Below are 25,102 nucleotides of genomic sequence, written 5' to 3'. Positions count from 1 at the left end.
TCACAGGTGTTTCAATAGGACCCAGTATATGCTTAGCATTTATTATATCAAGCAAGAGGGAAAATGCAGAACTATGATCCCAACAGACTCCAGTAAAAGAACAATCCACGTGGAGCAGTACACAGTGTAGAGAGTAAAACTGTGCTTCTTGGGGTCCAGGAATGATTAGAAAGTGTGGGGCACATGTGAGACCAGGAATTGTCAAGGGGGTCATCCCAGGGGAAGGCACACTTGCCACTAGTCCAGCCACCCTGGGATTCGAAGCTACGAGGGCTTGAACTTCACAGACATATTTTTCAATGAGTCCTACTCAGAAAATAAGGTCTTACTAACTACTGGCTCCATTCATTTATCTCACTTATGGAAATAAAATGTAATAATGCTGAAGAATTAAGGTATTTTTTATAATCGGGTCTTGTAAACAGTATAGAACTCTCTCTTATTCATATTCTGAAGACAGCATTTTAGGCCAAAACACACAGAAATACTCCTTTTTTCTCAAAGTGAAAAAATTATACATAATAGCCTAGAGGAGATTCTCTGTGTTTATCCAGGCTAATGCCTTTATTCCTATTCCGAGGGATGTTGATTATAATTAAACTTTAAGGAATCATCTTGATAGGATAAAAATCACACAGTATGAGTATGAGGTCACTTTTTTTACTGTAACATTGATAAGAATCACAATAAAAAAAGATATCTTTTGGAAAGAGGTAGAACTTAGAAGTAAAACCTGGGCAAAGTAAGGAGGGACTTAAGGGTCAGGCAAGGGCATTTAATCTAAGACTATAAGGAGTAGAATAGAAAAGACTTTTAAACAATGGGGAACAATGAAAGCAGTATTTAAAGGAGATTAATCTGTCATATTGCATTTAAAATATATTTTAAATGACTTGCTTCCATTTTGAATACAAAATCTTAATTTTGCTCATGCATTTCTAAAACATCAAAACGAGTGTTAAACCATATTTAGTTTTCATCTGTTTTGTTATAGCTATTTTAAAACTGACCATATGAGATTCACCATGTCTAAGGCTGTATGTGTTTCTGAGTTCCTGTTCCTTTGGAGTGCTTGCAATTTGGTCTTAAAAGGAGTTGAATGTGGGTACATTTAAGTAGTTGAGAATTTATGGTGATAAAATCGTTTTCTCTGAATTGGCCACTCTTTTGTTTACAACTTCAAAACCTATAGTATTCAAAATAGCTTGGAAGAAAGAACCTAGAGTCTAGATGATGGTGGGAGCAATATGAGGCTACTGCAGTAATTCAAGCAGGCGATACAAGGGCCAGGCCGAGGATGACAGATGGTGTTGAGCATCACTGCAGTGATAGCAGTGGAACTTCTCTCAGAAAATTGATGAAATCTGGGTAAGACCAGGGTGGGAAAAAGAGGAATGGTTGAAGATTAGTCCCAGGTTTAGAATTTGAAAGTAGAGAAGGGTCACACCTCTGAAAGAAAAATCTATGTTGGGAGATAAAACTGGCTTTAGAGGTGAACAATGAGCAGCTCTGTTGGACTGAGATGCTGGTGAGATACCCAATTAGAAACAGCTTGTAGAATATTCTCTTTGTATGAATGTAAGAAGAGTGAGGATATGTTAATTCTTAGGCCAAGTGAATTTAATTTTGAAGTATATATTTATTAGAATCTTTAAAAATATTTATAAAATTTCAGATGTGCTTTAAAAATATTTATAAAATTTCAACTTTTTGTTGATATTCTAATAAAGCTCTTCTTTTCTAATGAGAACATGATGCAGGCCTCTCCATAAAATATTTGCTGCCATATTTCTTAGAAGGACTTTGCCTCTTTCTGATTTTCTGTTTAAGATTCAGGTAGGACAGAGTGTTTAAACCTTTTAAATGTCTTCCCATTGCTTTGGGGATTAAGACAAAAATCTCCAGGCTAGAGGGGCTGTGTGTTCTGGTTAATGCCTTTCCAGTTTTCCATCCTCATCTCCCACTTCTCTCTTTATGCCAGCCATGCTGATCTCCAGTTTCCCTCTCCTTTTAGGGCCTTTCCATAGGCTACATCATCTTCCCACTCTGCCTTCACATCCCCAGGCTCTTTGCATGCCTAGTGCCCACTCATCCTTCAGACCTCAGGCCGTACTGCACTTATTCAGTGCAGTCTTTCCAGGCTTGGCCAGGTCCTCTCTTATAAGCTGTCATAATACCAAGACTTTTCTTTCTTCACACTTAACATAATTTATAAGTATATGCTTATCAGTGTGATTATTTGTTCAGCTTCTCTTTCTCCTACAGGTTTCAGTTTCCATGAAGGCAGGGACCTTGATTGTTTTGTTTACAATGTATCCTAAGTCCTTACCATAATACCCATTTTTGTTGAATGGCTGATGACTAAATACCACATCTCTGTCGGGGGGGGGGGGGGGGGGTTGGGCTATTGATGCCATTCCAATATTTAACCCTCTGAGTCAGCCCCAGATACCTGGTAGCACTTTTGTCCTTACCGTATGTCTGCTCTAGGTGAATCTCTGGATAATCGATGTGGAAAGCAAGGCAATGGAGGGTATGTCTTCACAAAGCACTAAAGGGTTTATGCAGCAGCCTTCCTCCAGATGAGAAAGGAACATTAGTCTGAGATTCTTCATGTGTAGAAACACTGCATATATATATATATATAAATTAAACACATGTAGTGTTTAAAGAAATGAATGTGTGCACATTTGGTGACACTCAGTGCAGGGATTAGCCTATTTTATTTACTTTTAGTCAAGTTAAAAAAGAAATTCCCCAGATCCTGTCACTTTTATTCTAGACAGAATTGCTTTTGACATCAAAGTATTGTAATCAAGGTAATTTTATGAAGGAAAAACTTATTGCTGTTTTCTATATAAGTATTAGCAAGCACTTCTCAATGTCCTGCAGCAGAGAAGCTTTCTTTTCCCTCTTTCCCAACTTTGACAACAGATTCTCTTTTTCCCAAAAGTCTTATTTTAAGCTGTGCCCTGCATCTGAAGACCTGTATGGAAGTATATAGTTTGTGTTCATGTAGGTCTTTCTTCCAACACAAAGATAAAAATAGGGTGCACTTGCTGCTCTCATACCCCGGTATCTAGCTCCTTCCATTCCATGTGTACAAATAAGCCACTAGTCTAAACAGGAAGCTCACCCCAAAAGATGCCCAGACATCATGAATGGCAGAGTATCCCCACTAAGATTTGCACAGATACAGTTTCTTTTGAAAGTGAAAATTTTCTTCCAGTATCTTGTGACAGTAGTTAGCATTTTATTTTTATTTTAGCATTATGCAGATTTATGACATTGCTCAAAAATGTTATGTTTTGTAATTGAAAGAGTTTCCAGAAATGTAGGAAGAAAATTATTTTGCAGCTATCATTTATTTGTATGCAGTTATGTGGTCAATAGTTTTAAGAAGTGTGATAACATTTAGTTAATTAAACATACTGATATCAAATTGAATATTAGCCCAAATCATCATTCTCACTCATTTCTGTATTCTCAAGAGGTATACTATACTAGCTATGTAAAATCCATTATCAACAAAATTTCAGTGGGTAAAATTCAATAGCTTTGCAATGATGACAACTGTTATGATATCTAGTTTCTTAAAACAGTACACTTTAATATTTGTCAAACATTGTAAAAAATCAAATACAATAATATACCGCTGTTGTTATTTCAAATGTATTGAATTCTGGCATTGCACTCCATGTGGAATAGGACAGATTTTTCACATTTTTGATCTAAGTTTTCTAAATTACATTTTGTCAAAAAGAATGCATCCCCCAAAATATTTAGCCTGCTTCCAATTGCTCCAGAAGAACAATTGCAACATCCTTTCAATTCTTCATTATGTAGAAATGGCATTAGGAATTCTTTAGTGTCAGTGTACCTCAAAGGCTTCTGGGGAAAGAGGATGGGGAAAGAGAAAAGTCAGGTCGCTAGCCAGGGCTTTCCATCTATTACCCAGGGACTCTCCAGAGCCTGGAACTCTAAATTATCCTGAAAATTTCAAAGGCTTGTTGCTGTGAGAAGGACACATTTCTAATGGCCAGCTTTCTAAGTCAGGAACTAATAATACTCTCGACCCACTTGCCTTTTGCAGATATGTGTGACACAGAGTACAGTTAATTTCTGCTGAATTGAACCTATAATGAAGGAATTTATAATCAGTTCTAATGTACTAGAGACCTAAAGTATATTAGCCCTTCATCAAAGAGAATGATAAAAAGCAGCATTAATATGGGTGGAAAATAATTATTTCAGAGTTCATAATTATTCATCAGTTAGAGAAATGCTGATATTTTTATTCCTTTTTTTTAATAAAAAAGCGTTGTGGTCTGATTCTGAAATGAATGAATGAATTACACATCCTTGGTAAAGGCTGATTATTGGAATTATGCTTATGCTAATTGTAAAGGAATTATTTTGGAATTAAATGAGTTCAAAATTCATGGTTAGGAATTCCCTTTACCTTTCTTAGTCCTGTTGTTTTAGAACTGAATCTATTTATTGCCTATGGGAGATATAAATATTGTAATTACTTTCACTCCCTTTCAAAATGACATGAGGTCTACTTCCTATTAACTCTAATGAGAGTTATGTGTGCATTCCTCAGGGAGGACAGATTCTATAGCGCTTCAAGGTGGAGTAAATCACTTCTACGCTCAGGTTATAGGGGTCTCTCATTTGCTTTATATTTTGGTCCTTTAACATACCCATTTAAACTGGTATTGAAAATGCAATATTTGTAGTTTAAAAGAAGCATAAGCTGTAGTTGGAATGTTGTTAACATCTATTATTTCTGTTTGAAGGATAAATGTTCTACCTTTTTGGAAAACATGTTGCTCAACTTAGGGGAATGTGTAGTCTTTAAAATTTGGTTGTTTAATTTACATAAGAATATTAGTAGTTATTTTCTCTTACAATATTTTTCTTTTTATTTTAAATGCTTTAACTTCAGCAGTTACATCAATTGTAACCGTTTAAAATGAAGTAAAAATGAACAGCATTATTGATGTTCTAAGAAAGAAGAGAGCTCAGGCAGTGGGCTGTTTTGATTTCAACATGGGAAAAAGGAATCTTAAGATTATGTAGGGATCTGTTTCTATAATCCACGGGCATAAGTTTACTCTTTTGAGGCCTCCTCAGAGAACCATCATTGATTCTCTCTGGACCCTTTCAGATATTCATTCTCAGTGTCTTTAGGCATAAAGGATAAAGGAAATCTGTTTTCCTTCTTCTTATAATCAGTTTTGCCAGAAAATGTTATCAGCCCTCCTCTTCCCAGGAAATCTTCGAAAATCAGATGTGTAGAAAGTTCTGAATGTTAAAAAAAACCTACAGTTATGTTGGAATAACTAAAATACTGCTGGAATGCATACGGTGGGAACAATGTATCATCTAATAATAAGGTGTTATTTAATATCGAATAAGTGGAATTCTTTAGTTGGGAGAGCTCTCTACTTAATCCTCCTTAGGATGATGATGTTCCCATATATTTATGATGCTCAAGTTACATCTGTGTGTGTTTCTAACTCTTCAGATTTACTTCAGTAAAATATGTCCTATGCAATGTATGCATGTAATTATTATCCCACATCATTTAAGAAGTATGCAGCTTCCTGTAATAGGAAGGAGATAATAGTTAATGTCATAAAAAATGGCTCAACTATCCTACCGATGAAAAAAAACCTCTCTCCTTATATCCAGTGTCATTTCCATGGCCTCTCTACTATGCAGATACAGAGTTAAATAGCAATAGAGAACAATGTTTCACAGGCAAAGAAGTGGGAGATCATGTTTTTTTTTTTTTTTTTTGCATTTATTGAATTTATTATTTTCACCAGGTTAACATTGTTTCATACCCCTTGTATAATAAGGTTTTTCAACAATTGGAAATTTATGTGTAAAAAATGTCAGTTTCTTTAATTATTGTTGTAGTATTTCACTTAAGAACATAGACGTTCTCTTATGAATTCACAGCAACCTTACCATAATCATTAAATTAACCTGTTTGTAGTACAAATATCTCATCTAGGGTCCAGGTCCACACCTCAACAATTACTCAGTCATGTCCTATAGACCAAGCAAAATGTAATGCTAATAGTAATAATAATGATAGAAATGTTGAAAGGCACAAAACAAGCACAGTGTCCAGTCTCATATCAAACATTGCATTCCTATTTCAAGTATATTTATTCTCTTTCATCTGAATATAATTCAATTACTTCCTTCATCTGGACATACTACAAAACTGCTGAACCATTCTTTAAGGAATATTCCGCAGATTGTGTTTTTCTTCATAGTTTCTTCCTGATGGAATTTAGTACTTGAATATTAGGCTGGATTAGCAGAATATTATTTTGCCTTCATGGTGATTATTTTTTAAATGAGAAGTTTAATTTTGTTTCTTTCATTGTATTCAGTTCATTTTAAACCTTATCTATAAATTACAACAACACAAAAACATCAAAAATCACCACCCTATAATAAAAGGAAAGATTTAGAAAAGCAAATAACCTGAAATAACTATATGCTTACCCTATTGCTCAAGTTTGCATTAATGGGTTACCTCCAAAGCATTTGATTAATGATATCTTATAATATAAAATGTACTCTTCATACAGTCCATGTGTTTTCCTTGGTGTATTTTTTATTGCTCCACAGTCCTATATTTTTTATTCCCTCTCTTGTCATCTAGTTTCAGTTAAACAACCTCCCATCCCTCATATCCATTTCAAAATAGAGGCTTCTCTGCTGAGCCTTGTGTGCACAATCAGCTACAAACCACACCAAGTGTTTGTGACTCTATTCCATTACTCCAAATAGGAATCCCTTTTCACAGGTGTGCCCAATATACAGCAGAAACTCGCAAGTTAAGAAACTTCAGGGAAGTAACCTCCCTTTGGCTTGAACCTTTGATTTGCTTTGGCAAAAATAATGAGGCTGAAGCAATAGTGTCCCAGCTGTAATTGTAGGCATCCAGAGGCATTACACAGTGCTTCTCACTTCCTTGGATCCATGTAGCCATCATTTAAGTAAAGGCAGAGTTAAACTTCTCAGGGTTCCAGGAGCTCACTGAGCAGCATGTCATTCAGATGTTTTCATCACTTCATGGTCACCAAACTGAAGAAGGGGCACTTCCCAAATATGGTTCTGTTGCTCAATGCAGCTAATAGAAGTCACACCGAACCCAGCGGGGTCTCCAAGGCCTGGCTACTCCCCGCCCCCATTTCCGCAGCCTAGGGAACTTTGCCTGACGTCAGTGGAGGCCTGGGCGGCAAGGTGGTGCCAGGGGCGGGGCTGCGGTGTCACAAGCGCTACAGTGAGAGATCATGTTTTAATAAGTGAAATCTCTTACTTTCACATTTAACGTAGATCTAAGAGCTAGAAATTCTGAGTGCATGTAAAGTGTGTAAAATTAAGGCTGGGACACTGAAGAACCTGCAAGATTTCCTGAAGCAGCCAGACAGATAGTATTGAATATCTTAGAGGAGAAAGGAAGACACTTTCATCGAAACTGTCCAAGAGAATTACCTTGTAGAGGCTGCACAAAATGAAGAGTGATTTTATTTAATTGGGTTAGGTTTACATGCGCCTCCAAATATTAGTAAACTGATGATTCAGCAATAAAATTTTGAGTTCACCTCAGTGGTTTTGTGACATGGCCAAGAATTAAGCAGTTTTAGTAGTTAAAATTGGAAACTAGACAGTGGCTTTGGCAGCAATAAATAACAACTACCACTGCAATTATTCTGTCTTGTTAACCAGAAAATAAAACCATCTGTGTAGCATCCTTGAAAATAGGAGTGCAAGAAAGAATATTTGCTGAAGTTTTTTTTTATTTACTGCTTTAGGTAATTATAGAAAAATAAAAGCTTTGATAATGTAATTTTCTAATCTACTTTTTGGTCATTGTGCATGATGATGTGTTAAAATTTGAAATATTCCAAATATATTCTTTTACATCAATTTTAAAATTTAAATTAAAAAAATATTTGTATTTTTCAGAAAAGCACCAGTGTTGTTGCATGAACATCAAATAATTCCATGGGTGGATTTTTTTTTTTTTTTTTGCATTTAAACAGAGTGATATGAAAGAAAAGCAGAATTCCATGAACATGCAACTAACTGAGTGCCAATGAACATAAGCTGTTGCTTTAACTTAAGTTTTCTCTTAATGAAATGATTGCTTGCTGCTGTGACTATAAAATTATGATAATTTATTGTGTACATTTCCCCAGTTTGTATTTGGAATGACCTTGAAACCATGACCTTTACTTTTGAGATAGTCAGCTGGTCCATTCAATTGCATTATCAATTTCTGAATTTCCTGTCTTTTGATCTTAGCCAGTTAATACTATTTTTTGAGGCTGTCTCTCTGTGCTGATGAAACACAGTTGAATGATGTATCATTTTTTTTTTTGCCTTTTTTTTCTGGGATGGTGGTTTTCATTCTTTGAGGGTTGTGATTGTAGGTTTAGTTTTGAATTACAAACATAATGCGCAGTAATCACTGAAAAGATTTAGAAATAGTTCTCAAAATGTTAACAATCCTTCCCTATGAAGTGTGCTTACAGTTAATGCTGCACCTTTACTATTTATATTATTGAAATTAACACATGATTTTCAGTACCTTTTGTCCTCCTTTTTCTATGAATGTTACTTTATGCATGACAAAATTCTCTTGCTTGCTGCTATGTGATTGGCTGTCTTTTAACTTGAGTGTCCTGTGTTTGCAATGATTGCTTTTTGCATGAGGATTATGAAACGTCATCTAAATTAAATGGTTGTGGAAACAAAAAGAGAATGTGGGGCTTCGCTTGCTTTTTTTGTGTGCCGAGTATGTCAATTATGTGACACTTAAAATTACTTTCATATGGCCTTTGACTTCCCCTTTGGTGTGTTGCTTTATTCTAGCAAATTAGCATTGTTAAGAATAATAAAACATTTATTAAACATTCACAGTGCTTTAATATAATTATTCTCCTAAACCATGATCCTATTATAAATAACTACAGTGGGCATGAAATTGCATTAGGGCATAATTCCATTATATTGCTAAATTGATTATGAAATATAAGCCCTGACTCTGAAACTACTTTAATAGCTAAGCATTGACTTCCACTGATGGTACCTTTCTCTGCCAGAGTGATGAGATTATCTGTTGATACATTTGCCCAGGTTGCAAAAGTCTTAAATCCACTGCAAATATTTAAATCAATGCACATGGGGGAATATTTGTGTAATAACAAGTAATTTTAAAAGTCACAGTTTGGAAAAATTCTTTTGAATTAAAAAATGTGTAAATCCCAAGTGTTAGTGCGCTTAACAAAAATAACTGAAGAAAAAAGAACACCCTATACATGTTCATGTCTTTGTTTTCCCAAATGGTATTATATTATCCCAAATTAAAGAATGAGTTTGACCTACTTTCTGTGTTGTTGTTGCCAATTTAAATTAGAAAAGACACTGAATAAATTAACTTCTTTCAACTAATAAAACTGTTTATATTTTTGTATGCAGTGGGTATTTTTAAAAAAATCATTTCTTAGCTTATAACTTGAATTCCAAACCATAATGTATTTTTTATGCTAAATAAATTCACAAACCAAATCTATGAGATATTTTGGGAATAGGGATTTTTTTTTTTCCTTAAATAAAGGAGAATCAACTTTGATGTAACCAATTCCCCATTCTTTTTGGAAATATCCTTGAGAATTTTAGTATTTACATTTATTTTTTCCCCCTCAGTCTTGTTTATTCTTGAATTGTCTTTTTTTTTTCCTCCATTTCTCCGTTTTCAATCCTAGGTCCCCTTACAAAGAAACAGACAGATGATTTAGGTGATAATGACGGTGCTGAAGATGAAGGTATTTTTTTCCACCAAATCTATTTGCATGACAAGGGCCTCAATCACTTTTCCCACCCCTTTCTATTTTTTTACTTCTTGTCTTTTTTTGAAGAGTTGTTTTTAATTCCCATTTTTAATGTGTTTTGTCTTCTTGCTTGTTGTTATATATAAATATACATTTTTAATTTTTTAAAAGAAATGAATGTTAAGTTTTACATTTTGCTGCCAATCATTAAAATATTTTAAAAAGAGGGGCATATTTTTGTTTTCTTGAACTGACTCTTGATATGTTTCATCCCACATTTTGACTGAAATTTGTCCGTATTCTTTGAACTAACAATCTCTCCCTTGTAGTCTCTGTACCCATTTTGCATGTTTCCTAATCTATGTAAATATTTTACCCAATATCAAAATGTGTTTCATTTTTGCATTTGATATTTGTTTAAAAGGAACCCACACCTTAAAAAAATGAAGGAACAGCTAAAAGCTGATATAAAGTGTTTCTTGAGCAAACGTTTTACAACCATCTAAGTTCTCTAGGTTCATAACAATGAGTGCTTTAGGTAGAGTTTCTGGTTATGTTTAGTTTTTAACAAGACTATTTAGACATCCTTTAATTTCAAAGGGGCATAATTTCTAAGATTGGTAAGTGAAAATAGCCTGATTTTCAAAATTTGTCAATTATAAGTAATAAAATATTCCCTATTTCACCAATATCAAAACTGTTCTCTTTCCAACTTTTCTGTCAGCAATTATGATTTACTCTTTTTTAAATTTAAATACTCACTAGATTGATTTGACATTTCTTATTCAATGTTGGTGTACCTTCAGCTGGTGGTAAATTGAGTGCATATAAAGGCCCCTTGATTGGTTCAGTTCATCTTGATTCCATTTAAGACTTTCTGTCTGTTTGCTCATTTTAATGTTACCCTAGTTATAATTTCTGGCTTACTTAATCCCAGATTTAAAACTACGTATCAGAAACTGAAATTAAATCTCATAAAGATATTAATAAGATGGCATGAAAGATTTTCCAAAACCAAACTAGAAGTTCTACTTCCATTAGTTACAAGAGAACTATGGATAAGTGAATCTTTACCAAACAATTTGTATTGTTCCCATTTACATACATATTTAATAAATTCCTTTACAGTAGAAAATTAAATTATAGAGGCAAAGTAGTGAAAGTTTAAAAATTATATTGTGTTAACATTTTTATAATGTTTTGAATAAATGTAATTTATGACATTTGATTAAACATTCATTTTCGATGAATACCAGCAGTGGATTAAAGATTAAACACAAAGCATTCATTAATATTTGAAGTAAATCATCATAGCTGCCCAGGAGTTATCACTTTGAATGCTAAATAGCTAAAAATAAACTTATAATATCAAAATACAAATTGTGAATATTTTTAACACTTCTCAGAAATCTGAGCTATTCAAACATTCATGTCTTTTATTGGCTTTGTAGAACATGGGTTACTGTTACCAGTGCTCTAAAGAAGTGCTTCTATTTGGAGATTTAGAATTTGCTGAATCCTCTGACAATCCTAATTCACCAATATTTATCTAAATAATACCTAAACAAAAAGGACTTCTTAATGTTTACCACCTTAAACTCCAGATTTTTCCAATATAGCTACAAGTTTAGTACACATCATTATTTTCCTTTAAAAAAATATTTTGATTGGTGACTCAATATCATTCCTTTTTTCCCTTGGTAAAGCAGTTCTGAGTAAGACATTTACATGTTAAAAATAGATACCTCTAAGCTAACCTAGTGAACTAAGTCCTATAAATGCGAATCTAGTTTATAAACCTCATTTGAAACACATTTAACATTTTTAAATAGCCATTAAAAACATCTTACAACCTCTTTAAATTGGCAGGTAGTATTCGGGTTAAGTACTAAGCCAGTGAGTCACAAAAGTTATCAAATCAATAAATGTTTTTAAATGCTCGAAGTGTAGGATGTTAACGCAGGGTCAGTCAATTCCTCTGTTTTGGTTTTGGAGAATTATTTAGAAAGCAAGAAAGATAAATTCAAATATCCCCCATTAAAAAAAAAAAAAAAAAAAAACTTGAAGCTACTCCTTCTACTTCTGGTCAGTTGTTAGAATTTTCCATTATTTTCAGTTGCCCAGCTCCTCTTCCCTAATTCCAGGTCCTTATCTCAGTCACTGCTTTCAGAGCCTACGTTGACAGGAACCTGTACCTCAACCCATATCTAATGGATGGTTTTCTAGTGGAGCGGTAATCTTTACTTCTAACTTTTGCTTGTGTCTTTACCATCACTTTTTTACCATCTTTAGTCCAAACATAATTTAATCATTTTTATTAATTTTAGAATACCCAAAAGAACTGAGCATTTACAGGGTATTTCCATAGATTTAAAAAGAAAATTTGTCTGAAGTGATAAAAATGGTTAAAAGCAACACCTCAGATATCTCCCAATTTATTCTGGCAATTTAAGAAATATTTTTCAAAATGTTAAATTGCCTATAATAAGAATTCCTTAACATTAATATTAACAATATACAAATGTGATTATTTTCTGACATAGAGCTTTTAAAAATTTGTTCTTTTATATTTTTGCATTTTTTTTTTTTTTTTTTACTAAAAATGTATCTTTGCTTGTATTAATTTGGTTTAACAAGCAAACATTTGGTCAACACTTCTATATTATTTCTGATAATTCTGAATGATAAGTGAGTTCATGAAGATAATTGAGGCTTAAGAATATTTTGAAAGTCTTTCAATATACCAGAATGGAGGGAATACTCCACAATTTTAAAACTGTTAACTGCCAAAGCCTCTAAAATATAGGCAGTTAAAAATTTGATAGATCCTTTAAGAAGAAAGAAACTAGTAAACATATTTAAGGAGTTATGTGAGTAATAATTATTTACTAAGAACATTAAAGGGAACTGTTATTCCAAATCCTGGTTACCAGCACACATAAATCCCTATTAACTACTTTGGGTCTATTGACACCTGCTACATCTGCTTAAAATTTTGGTTTATTAGAAAAATAAAATAGTTACAAAAATTAATAGTCAAGTGTCTACTCAGATTCCTAGTTTATTCTTTTTCTATCTGGAGAAAATTAAAATACTTTCTTACTATAAAAACATTTAAAAGAAAACTAATCATCAGGGCAGCATTCTTCCTCTTACCATCCCACTCTTTTCAAAGATAAGGTGCTTAGCAAGGCTTAAAAAATCACAAATAACAGAAAATATGAACACACTTGATAAACATTTGTAGTTTTACTGAAACTAACTTAAGTGTTAAGATCTCTGAGAGTGTTCTTCTGATTTTAGTGAAATCAGTAGCAGGAGTTTAGGCAAAGTCAGAAATTTTAAGTGAAATCTGTAGCATACATATTCCCATTTCTTTATAGGAAGGAAATGAGACAAGATTTAGAATGACAACTTAGCACTAATAAATTCATCATAATTGGCTAAATTACATTGAATACATTTTCACAGAAGATAAAATACTTCCCCCAAATTTTATTGCTAAAATGATAGCAATAGCTGATGCTAATTAATGATGGGTTATCTGATATGTAGATTTCCTTTTTAAAAATTCTGGTTCTTTTTTAAAAAGAAAGTATATAGAGATATAATTTTAGCTGCTTATATTTACATTAACATAAAAAGACCTGTAGACTGCAGAAAAATAAAGCTTAATATGGACTTCTGTGATAAAACACCATAAAAAATAAGTCTATAATGGATCTCTCTGCAAAACACTAAAAATATTCCAGCTGTTTTGTAACAGAAATATTATATTTTCTCAAACTTCACTAGCAGAAGAATTTTACCTATTTTAATAATTAATGTTCTTTATAGCATTAATATCAGGTTGCTTCAAGGAAAAATAAATATTGTTTAGGGCAGAGTACTAGAATTCTATGGAACTTTCTGGTAAAGAATTGCTTGGTTTATTAAGATCTTATGCAAGGCTGGAATCTTTGAAAAGTTTGAAAAGAGAAATTGAAAATTAAAATCCAACCCAAACTAGCAATAATCCTTTCAAGTCTAATTCTCAAAGTAAAATAAAGAGATACTCTTCAAAATAGCCCCTAGAATATATTGTCATATTTTTTAGTCTTTCTTGATAATGCCCACTTCATTTAGTTATTAGGTATAAAATGTGGCATGTCTTCTCAGTGTGTGCCTGTATTATTTTCCAGGTGAACAGAATGGTTCTACCAAGATTTCATTACTGTTCACAGTTGGTGCTCTGTAATTCTATGTAATTTTAATTAAAGAAGACTTCTGAAACAGCCTCCCTCTGTGCTACCTCCAAGCATACAATTAGCAGAGTACAGTGTCTGCTGTGAACAGTCAGTTAATGATTTCAGTTTAATAATTTATTATTGCTTCTTCAGTGCCAGCCATATGAGAAAAATAGGAAGCTAAAACTCTATGCAGCAGACAGTCATTTAAGGTCCATGCTTTAACAATTTCAAAAGGATTGTTTCCTCTGTGTAAGTCTAACATCTCCACAAGCTCCCAAATCTTTACAAATGAGTGAATATCATTTTCCCTTCCAAGGATACAAGAAGAAAATAAATTTGCTCCCCTCCTAAATGCAGCTGTGTCTAGTTGATGGTTTCTATGTCAAAGCATCCTTCTCCCACCGAAAACAAGACACTCTTCTCATGTACACTATTCTTTCGGGGGTGGGGGGAAGAGGGTAAGTTTAAAAAATGATATTAAGTCAAATTCAAATAGTCTTTTTAAAAAGTCTCCAAGTTCAGCAGTAAGCCATTTCCCCAACTTGAAAATTTGGACAAGCAAGTTGAGCTGCAATACCTGATCCTAAGATAACCTTTAATTTAAAGAAATCACTTTATTATTACAGTAGAAAAATCAAGGCATTTATATTGTTCATCCTTTTCATAGGAAAAGTAATGCAGCCTCTAAATAATCAGTTGTTTCAATGAATTTATTAGCCCATCTTGAAATCTGATGCCTCAATTGTAAAAATGTAGGGAAACTAAGTTTGACAAAAATTGTCAAATAAAGGAACAAAACTGTACTTTTAAATGACACTTTTCAACATTGGCACTAAAAAACTATAATACATTTGATGTAATTTGGTTTAAATTGTGTATATAAGGAATCACATACTATTATATAATAGTAATGTTTCATTTATGTATATATTCATAATCATAGACACATGCATATATAATATTTCCATCTATATAATAGTTAAACCATGTTTGCAAATATACAGATTAGCATTTTTATAGAAATTAGTGCATGTTTAATACTGATTAAAATTATCTCATATTTTTCTCATGTAATTTCCCTGGATGATGTTTGTACATAATTGTGGAGAAAGTATCATAGGAAGGCAAATACATTTGGTTAAAATTTAGAGCTGTAGAAATCACTTTAACATCACTCTAAATTTTAGCCCTTCACCTTTGGACTTGGCTTTATTCTGCCCAAAGTGGGGCTATAAAGCATAAATAGTTACACAAATTGGTGAAAACAATTTAGTTTAGTCTGTTCTCTCCCAAAGGGTAAACTTAGGTGGAATGAGCAGATGACCTGTACTTCCTAGTAAATATTTAAATGACAGTGCCCTAAATACAACTATAACAGGAGCAGAGATACATAGGACTTTAGTGAAGTTAGTACTCAAGTAGTGAAATGAAACTTCTTGCACACATACAACACAGTATTGTAATTATGTTTACAAATTGGAGCATAAATGATTTAGTGTAACCAAGTTGCATTTTTATTTTAAAAAATTGCAAATAATCTATACCCACCAAACAAATAAATAAAATGTTAGATTGAAAACAATGGATGCCTATTGTTTTTTTCCAAAAAGCGCTTCATACGAGTTGCTTAAGAAACACTTTAACAAAAGTAGCAATTTAAAGATCTATATTAAATCTATGCACTCTTATCTCCACAATGGAAAATGTATTCTCTGCTTCTTTAGTATACTTTTTGAGGATAAGAACAATTGCCAATCATTTGTTTTTCAGATATACGGGACAGTGGGGGACCCAAACCAGTGATGGTGTATATCCACGGTGGCTCCTATATGGAAGGTACTGGAAATTTATATGATGGGAGTGTCTTGGCAAGTTATGGCAATGTGATAGTCATCACAGTCAACTATCGACTTGGTGTACTTGGTAAGAAGTCTCTCTTTTTTTCACCATTAACCCATGAAGTATGTGATAGTTTTGTTTTGACTTGTTTTGTTTTGCTTTGTTTCTATCGTTGTTCTATGCTTGTTAACTTTGTTGGCAACTGTTGAAGCAAAACTTTGTGATATTTTCAGTGAATTCCGTAAATGCTTACAAATTACTTCACAAAGGGTAGCTAGAGTTGGTTTTAAGATTTGTAACTAAAAGGAAATGAAACTATTCAATTGTTGAGGAATGTTGTTCCTGTTTTGGCTTTATAGAATTGTAGAAGGCAATGGCAGGGCCTTAATAAAGGAGAGTTAATTTTTGGACACATTTTCCCTTGTTCTACTTTTCGTTTTTACAGTGCTATAAAAATTTATTGAGGTTGCAGTGGGCTTAGAAACATGTGTATGTTCACTTCAAGAATATGTATATGCACTGACTTTGGGAAACTGTTTGGTTGTCTTTATGGTAAAATTTGTTTTTGTTTTTTTAATTTGGTCCAATAAAAATTAGAACTGTTTTGACTGATGCAATTTGATTATTTAATATTGAAAACATGCATTGATTTCTAAAAGTGACAACAAGTTCAATTCAAAAATGTGTACTCTTTTCTAAACAAGTGTGAAACACTAAGTGGATATCTATAATTTTAACTGTAATATAAAGAAATTTTCACAAAATGACTTAGGTCCACTGACATACACCTATTATTTTATGAAGTAACCAATTTTTAAAAGGTAAACTTGTTATTTACATGTATAGTTTCATTTGTTATAAAACACCTTTATCTGTGGTATTTTTGCTAAAAGAGTACAGTTCATCACAAAATATTTTATTTTTTAATCCTAATTGTCCTCAAAGTCTTATCCATCCTACATATTTAAAGAAACACCATTTATAACATTATTCGGGGGCAAAGGGATACCTCACTCTCTAATTCTTTAAAATATTTTGAAAAGGAAATTGAAGTATATTCTCTTTTAAATAATTTATATTATGTATTTTAACTACATTGGGAAGCATAGATTTTTTTCCTCTTCAATTTCAGTTATTATTATTCTAACTCCTGTGTCATCATAATCCTAAACTTATGCTAATTTAAAAATATTTTAAAAAGGATAGAATAATTTTTGTCAAGAAAGTTTATATGTCTTGGTGGAGGGGAAAGTTTAGCAATGCAAAGGCTTTATCTTGATCTTTTTCTAAAGTTTGCTATTTTGAAATTTTGAGTAATGGTGGATAATAACGTAGATGTACTATATTTAGCATATGTCACTAATGTACATAGAGTTTCAGTAAGTGTAAAGTAATTCTGTAGCTTTGTTCAGGTATACACTGTGTCCCCGTAGGGTCTGATCTTGCAGTGCTTCAGGTGTTCTTAAAATTTCAGTGGACAGGAATGATTGTCTTCCCACCAGTGAAAACTCTGTATATTAGGTAACTTATGAAAGAGCGTCTATAATAATTATTACATATGTCACTGTTGTCATTTGCTTCTTATGATAGGTTTTTAATATGAATATCTTCAATATCTTTTATTCCTTTAATTAATTATAGTGATGTTTATAGCTCAGTTCTTTTTATTATTATACTCATATATATCTGAATTTCTCAAGTTGAAAATCCTGATGCTGATGATCAGTTTACTGATAAATTAAATGCCAAATTCTGATAATAGTGTTTGTGAGAACTTGAACATACATTTAGATAGATAGATAGATAGATAGATACATAGATAGATAGATACATAGACAGAGATAGATTTTGACGACACCTGTGTTACTTCTTTCTGTCATTGGTTGTATTCACATAAAGTAAGGATTTCTTATAAAGGCAAACAGCACTGAGGACTGATGATTTTCCCAGTTTAAATTCTTGGTCTAGTTCTACTGTAATCTAGCAATTAATCCTTTATTAGTTTTCTGTATTCCTCTTAAACACATCATACACTAATAAGCAACCCAAGGCTTGTTCTGTATAAATCTCTCAATATGACAAAGTGTAAAACAGTGTTAATGAAAGAATTTTAGGCCCATCTTAGGACATTAGTTCTAGAATGGTTGTATTCTGGTCACTTTCTTTCTAAAATATGTGTTGAGCCTTCTGAAAAATTTATTTAATTGAAATTATTCATGAAAAAAGAAAGATCAGAATTTTTTTTCAGTACACATTCATGTACAGTGCATCACACTAGACCAATAGTTCATCTGAAAAGAACTACAACAGTAAAGACTATAGAGCTTTTTCTGTTGTTAGTTTGCCTGGCAATAACAAGGTAAAGCTGAGGTTTCTTGGGTGTGTTTTGTTTGCACTTAGAAGAATGTTGGGAATTAGATAGAAGATAAGATTTGATGCCAAATCAGAGGAAATCCTGAGCTGTATTTTAAGCTGGGTATTTGGTATGAAGGAAATGAATTTTGGGGTCCATCTTACAACTTAATTATAAGACTGTTGTTCTCAGATGATTGGCAGACCTTAAAAAATCAGGATGTCTGAAACAAGTAACATAATTAGTGCTGATTTGAATTTTTCATCCCAGGGTGGAAATATTATGTGATTGGTTGTTTTTTTTTTCAATCTAGCATTAACAATGAATCAGTGATTTAATTCATTAATAAATTAATGATTCCATCGTAACATTCATACAGTTATCTAATGGCCACGGTTCCAGTTTAAAGCATTTCATGCTAAAAGTATTTTTTCATTATGAAGTACAAATGGCATAGAAGAAAAAAACACTTCTCTGATAGCACTGCTCTAAGGAAGCTAGTAATGGGTCAGATAGGACCAGGTCCCTTCTGTGGTTTCCTCTACAGTGGTTGGACAGGCTATCACTGTTACTATGCTTTATTTTGTTGTGTTTTGTTTTCCCATGGAAATGCTATTAGTGGTAATACGAAGACTGTTAGGTAGAAAAGAGGCAAGGGGATACAAGATTGTATCTGTTAGACTCATGTCCACAGGTTCATCTTAGAACTCTCTGTAACCTTGTCTCACACTTCTCATACACTAAATGTTTAGACTTTCTTTCACTTGTGATTATATACATTCTTTGTCCTCAGCCAGTTTTGACATAAATTATTTACTTTCTTTGTCCTCTGTTATTTAAAATACCTTTATATAGCCCTTTAAAATTGTTTTCAAAATAATTATTTAATAAATGCACTTTTTAAATACTCAAGGATATAGTCAATAAAATTGTCGTTGGAGACTATCAACAAATATTTTGGTGATGTGTTCTTAAGAAAGGAAAATAGCCAATATTAAATGCTATGTTATGATTTTACCTAGGGTAAAAGTATGTCTGTATATGAACAAGAATTGGAAGGGGATCTGAAAAAAATTGTTCACATATTAGGATGAGATATTGTGCAATAAACATTTTTAAAAATGTAAACTATTCACATGATAATATATTTTCAAATCTCAAAAAAGAAAAAAATGCATCAAGTAATTCAGTGTTAAAAATGTGTTTCAAATACCTCTCTAAATTTAGAATAAATTTTAAAGCTAATTTTAGAGACAAAGAAAAATTTTAGTACCACATTGAAGATCTAAGTTAGGCAAACATAGGAATATTACCTGATGAAAATGTATTAAGTTGCTTCTATCTTACTATGGATATGTCGGAGGCAATTATGCAATTTATAATTCCAGCTCATGATTTACTTTGAAAAAATTGTTTTAAGGATTTCAGAAGACCTGGTATCTATCTGGAAATATAGCAAATTTTGGGGAAAGGGTCTAATTAAATATTTTAGTTAATAATGTAATATCTACATCACCCTTCAATGGAAAATAACTTGAAGTGCTAGCCAACCTACCTGTATTTAGAGAATTACATTTAGTCTACTTTATAATGTCATGTAGAGCTAAATCATTTAAAACAGAATACGTTTTGTTAACTTTGCTGCCCTATCAATGTTAATAAGGACCTGGATTTATTTTTATTCTATTAGACATTGTTAATGATATTGTTGATTATTATAACTAAATTGTCTATGCAATAATGCTGCAAGAATTATCAGATAAGTTACAGAGGTAAATATAATATTGGTGTGATCAGTCATCAAATATATAATAATTTATTTCCAGTAATATATAACATCTCTGAGGGATAAAAATTAAGGATTATGGAGCTCTGATCTTTAAAAAGTTTCCAGTCTAATTGAGTGGTAATAGAAATACTCAGTAGAGAATTATAATTGATATTCTACTTTATATTTTTAAATAATATTTGTTTATTTACTTATTGATGACTATTGAGTGGCTTGATGAAATATTAAAAAAAAAATTAGAACAACAAAAATGGCAGATGGCATAGAATTTGAGTCTGAGCAGCCTAACAGCAAGGAGATCTGTTAAAGCCTATGTAATACTCATAATTTAAAAAGAAAACATATTAATTCCTGAAGTGGTACAAAGTTTTGTTGTTATTCTTGTTTGTTGCTTTTGTTTTGTTTCTATCTGGCTCTAAATACTAAATATTAATCTCAAATGTGACTTTATATTTGAAAGTAATAGATAATAAAATATTAAGTTCTGTTAAGATGATACAATCCTATTATGCAAGCAGATGTGTTCTTGGGAGGTAAAAGGACAGAGACTAAGTCTGTCCTTGAGGAATCAACAATTAAGCATGACCATGAAGAGTGGATTATACCTGGGATTAACTGAAGGGAAGAAAGACATTCTTTCTTTTTATTTTTAATTGATCATATTCTTCAACTTTGGAAAAGTAGAGGTAATTTGTGACAAAAAACCTAGATAATTAGGTTGCTAAAATTATGTTACAGTAGGAATGCATATAACATAGAGAAAAGATACAGAAACTTAGGCCATAAATAGGTATTTAATTGACCATAAATGTGTATCTGAATTGAATTTCCTAGAAGCAAGGTAAAAAGGATAATAAATTACATTTCATATTTCTCATTATCAGATAAAGGAAACATACACATTAATCAGAAAAAAATACATATATCAACTTTTCCTTATACTTTACTACAGAGAACTTTATCATATATGTCATTTGAAATTCTGAACAGAAAAGGATCATGTGATAGTGTCTTTCATATTATTAGAAGAGGCAGAAATATTCTCAGTATATGATTATTTATATTAACCCTCTGCAAAAGCCAAGGACATAGTAAATGCCCATAACTTTTATAGTGTCTTTTCTAGCAAAGAGCTAAACAAATGCAATGAAGGTAAGATATTTGGCGATTTCACATATAATAGGATAGAGCTAAAAAACAATATGAAGTAAGGAATGGTTAACTTGTTCCATAGATTTCCTCTCTCAAATATCAGTTGTGTCAACTGGGTTTTAATAAGGGCTGGATGGTAATCAGTTTTAGATTGAGTGCTAATGTGAACTCTTGGGGCAGAGATCTTGTTCTTTGGGAAAACACACACACACACACACACACACACACGCACACACACTTTAGATAGATAACTATCTCTTCATCAGTTTCATTCTACCCACTTCCTCCAAAATGATTTTAGGTCTCTTGCCATAAAAACAACTATTTAGTTATGCCAAAATCTTAGAAATAATCTGAAACGAAGCATGTCAGGTAACATGGTTGAAAGTGAAAAGAAAAAAAAGATACGTCCTAGGTACAGTCATGTAGGTTCATTCATTCATTTATTCATTCAACCATTCAATCACACAATATAAATTGAAAAATATTAGATTTCAGATATTCTGCTACTTAGGGGAGACTTTGTGAAAAACAAGGACAGACTTTTTCCCTGCCATCCAGTGAATTACTAGGTATGTAGGAAGATAGAAAACAAATTAACAATGACAAAAATTATATATTTAGATAGATTCAATGCTAAGTTGGCTTTCTTACAATTACCTATATAGTAAGTGCTACGGAAATGGCAAATGCAATGACAGAAGATGCTAATCTACTCCAGAGATTCAAAGAAGGTTTTCTTGAGATGAGTTTCAAGTTTCCATTCCTTTTACTCTACTGAGAAAGCCCTTGTCAAGATTCCCAAGGACCTCCAGATTGTCAATTCCATTGGTTCATATCTTACTTGATCTCTCCATAGCATAGGGTTCAGTTAGTTAATCCCTTCTTGGCATGTTTTTTCTGGCATCACCCTTGGATTTTCTCCTACCTCACTGTCTACTCCTTCTTTCCTAACCTGACCTCTAAATTTTTGAGTGCCATTAAGCAGAAATTTGGTTCCTTTCCCTTCTCTTTCTAAAATATCTCCCTATGAGACTTCACACATAACTCTAAATACCATCTCTATGGAAGTAACTTCCAAGACTGTATCTTCAAAGAAGTGACCATTTCTCACAATTCTAGACTTGTGTATACTTCTGCCTACAGATATATCCATTTGGATGTCTAGGGAATTATCAAATGTAACACGGCTAAAATATGTTGATTTTCACTCTCAGACTTCCTTAATTTTTTTTTCACATCCACATCATAATAATTGCAACACCAATAATAGCCACATTAATTTAGTACTTATCATATTCCAAAAGCTGTTCTAAGCACTGAACATAGGTTAACTTATTAAATTCTCACAACAACCCTATGAGGTAGGATTATTATTTTCCCCATTTTATAAATGCAGAAACAAATGAGTAGAGAGGCTAACATTCATAGTCATACATGTCAAACAGCACTTAAATGGTAGAGTCAAGATTCTAATCCAGGGAGGCTTCTCTTAAATGCAGAACTGTACAGATGGTATTGACGTGGCCATTCATCTAGATGATCAATAAAACTCTAGATTTTCATTTATTTGTCTCTCTCCTTTATGCCCAACATCCAGTTCAACAGCTTCTCTCACTGAATTATTCCAAAATATATTCTGGTTCTGCCTTCTTTCCATTTCCCTCTTTTCCAAACTAATCCAAGCCTCCTGAACCTCTTAAACCATCTCCCTTTTTTTCTCTTGGTCACTAACTATGTAATCCATTCTCCACACAGCAAAAGCATGTTATCTTTTTTTTTTCTTTCCTATATCTTTTAAATTCAACTTTATTGAGATATATTCACATACCATACAATCATCCATGGTGTAGAATCGACTGTTCACAGTACCATCATATAGTTATGCATTCATCACCTCAATCTATTTTTGAACATTTTTCTTACACCAGAAAGAATCAGAATAAGAATAAAAAATAAAAGTAAAAAAGAACACCCAAATCATCTCCCCCATCATCCAGCCCTATTTTTCATTTAGTTTTTGTCCCCATTTTTCTACTCATCCATCCATACACTGGATAAAGGGAGTGTGATCCACAAGGTTTTCACAATCACAGTCACCCCTTGTAAGCTACATTGTTATGCAATCATCTTCAAGAGTCAAGGCTACTGGGTTGGAGTTTGATAGTTTCAGGTATTTACTTCTAGCTATTCCAATACATTAAAACCTAAAAAGTGTTATCTATGTAGTGCATAAGAATGTCCACCAGAGTGACCTCTCGACTCCATTTGAAATCTCTCAGCCACTGAAGCTTTATTTCCTTTCATTTGGCATCTACTTTTTGGTCAAGAAGATGTTCTCAATTCCACGATGCCAGGTCCAGATGCATTCCTGGGAGTCATATCCTGCATTGCCAAGGAGATTACAACCCTGGGAGTCAGGTCCCATGTAGCGGGGAGGGCAGTGAAATCACCTGCCGAGGTGGCTTAGTTAGAGAGAGAGGGCCACATCTGAGCAGCAAAGAGGCACTCAGGGGGAAACACTTAGGCACAATTATAAGCAGGTTTAGCCTCTCCTTTGCAGTAACAAGCTTCATATGGTCAAGCCCCAAGACAGAGGGCTCGACATATCAAGCCGACAGTCCCCAGTGTTTGTGAGAACATCAGTAACAATCCAGGTGAGGAAGTCCAACAACTCTGCATTCTCCCCCAGCTCCTTGGGGCAGGGTGGAGGGGTCCACATATATATTTTTATTCTCTGCACAAATTACTTTAGGATGTGTTGCTATTTCACTCTAACTTATACAGACCTACCATATCTCACTTGCTACTCAAAGTTCCATGTAATTGTGGTGTTTGAATAAACTGACTGTAGAAGTTATATTGTTTAGAAAATATAGATTCTATGCCAAATAAACATCTTGGTCTCATATGGAAGTTGAAATTTTAACACACAGTCAGTTTCAACCGTTCCCCTTTGGCCTGATTTGCCCTAGTCCTAACCAGATCTGCTTCATTCATATCTCTAATTGAAGTCTGGGCTCTTTTTCAGCTTTTTTATTTTTTTAAGTTGCTGTATGTGTTAGTACTGACATTCATATCTGCCAAGCTCTAGCTCTGAGTTTCAGGTGTCACACAGATACCAAATGTTCCAGAGACCATTCAGGTTATACACAAAGGGATCAACATCTCAGAGTTTGGAGATAGCCATTACAATTCAGGAATGGATTTGACTGCTGTAAGAGCTTACAATCTAGGGACCATTACAACAGTCATTTCCCTGTTAGGCTGTGCTCTAAGATTCAATTCCGAGTTTACACATTGTAGTTAGTCCATATTGGTGAGGCATTATAGTGTTTGCCTTTGTTTCTGGCTTACTTCACTCAAAATGCTGTCTACAGTACAGGATCCATTCACCTTGTTGCTTATCTCACAACTTCACTCCTTCTCATAGTTGCTCAATATTCCATTGTATGCATACACCATAGTTCACTATTCTGCTCCTCAGTCAGTGTACCTTTAGGCCACCTCCACCCATTGCAAATCATGAATACTGCCTCGACAAACACCAGTATACAAATGTCCATTCATGTCTCTGCTCTCAGATCTTCCAAATACATACCACATAATGAGGTTGCAGGACCTTATGACCCCCACATACTTAGCTTCTTGTGGAACCACCACGCTGACATCCAGAAAGGCTACACCATTCTGCCTCCTCAACAGTAAATAGGTACATCCCTCTCTCCATGTTTTCTCCAGCACTTTTACCTCATTTATATTTTTTCCTACAATTTATAGAGATATATTCACATACCATGCAATTATCCACAGTGTATAATCAATTGTTCACAGTATCATCATATAGCTGTACATTTATCACCACAGCACT

General features: G+C 33.1%; 1 protein-coding gene across 6 annotated transcripts in view; it reads left to right on the top strand.

Annotated features, from left to right (window-relative positions):
* Nucleotides 1–25,102, top strand: part of NLGN1 (neuroligin 1) — a 931,345-nt gene that overhangs the window by 409,885 nt on the left and 496,358 nt on the right. For 3 of the 6 annotated variants that reach the window (XM_037840470.1, XM_037840477.1, XM_037840462.1), the window contains exons 3-4: nt 9,804–9,863; nt 15,869–16,021. The exons of 1 other annotated variant lie outside the window; for it this stretch is intronic. In XM_037840470.1, coding sequence (XP_037696398.1) covers nt 9,804–9,863; nt 15,869–16,021 — 213 coding nt within the window. The remainder of the gene's footprint in view (nt 1–9,803; nt 9,864–15,868; nt 16,022–25,102) is intronic. 2 more of the 6 variants (XM_037840487.1, XM_037840480.1) reach the window with 1 other exon arrangement.

This window comes from Choloepus didactylus, chromosome 1 (assembly GCF_015220235.1).
Source record: "Choloepus didactylus isolate mChoDid1 chromosome 1, mChoDid1.pri, whole genome shotgun sequence".
In the NCBI taxonomy this organism is placed as follows: Eukaryota; Metazoa; Chordata; class Mammalia; order Pilosa; family Megalonychidae; genus Choloepus; species Choloepus didactylus.
Note: the sequence above shows the minus strand (reverse complement) of the source record. Positions and strands in the feature narration are given on the sequence as shown.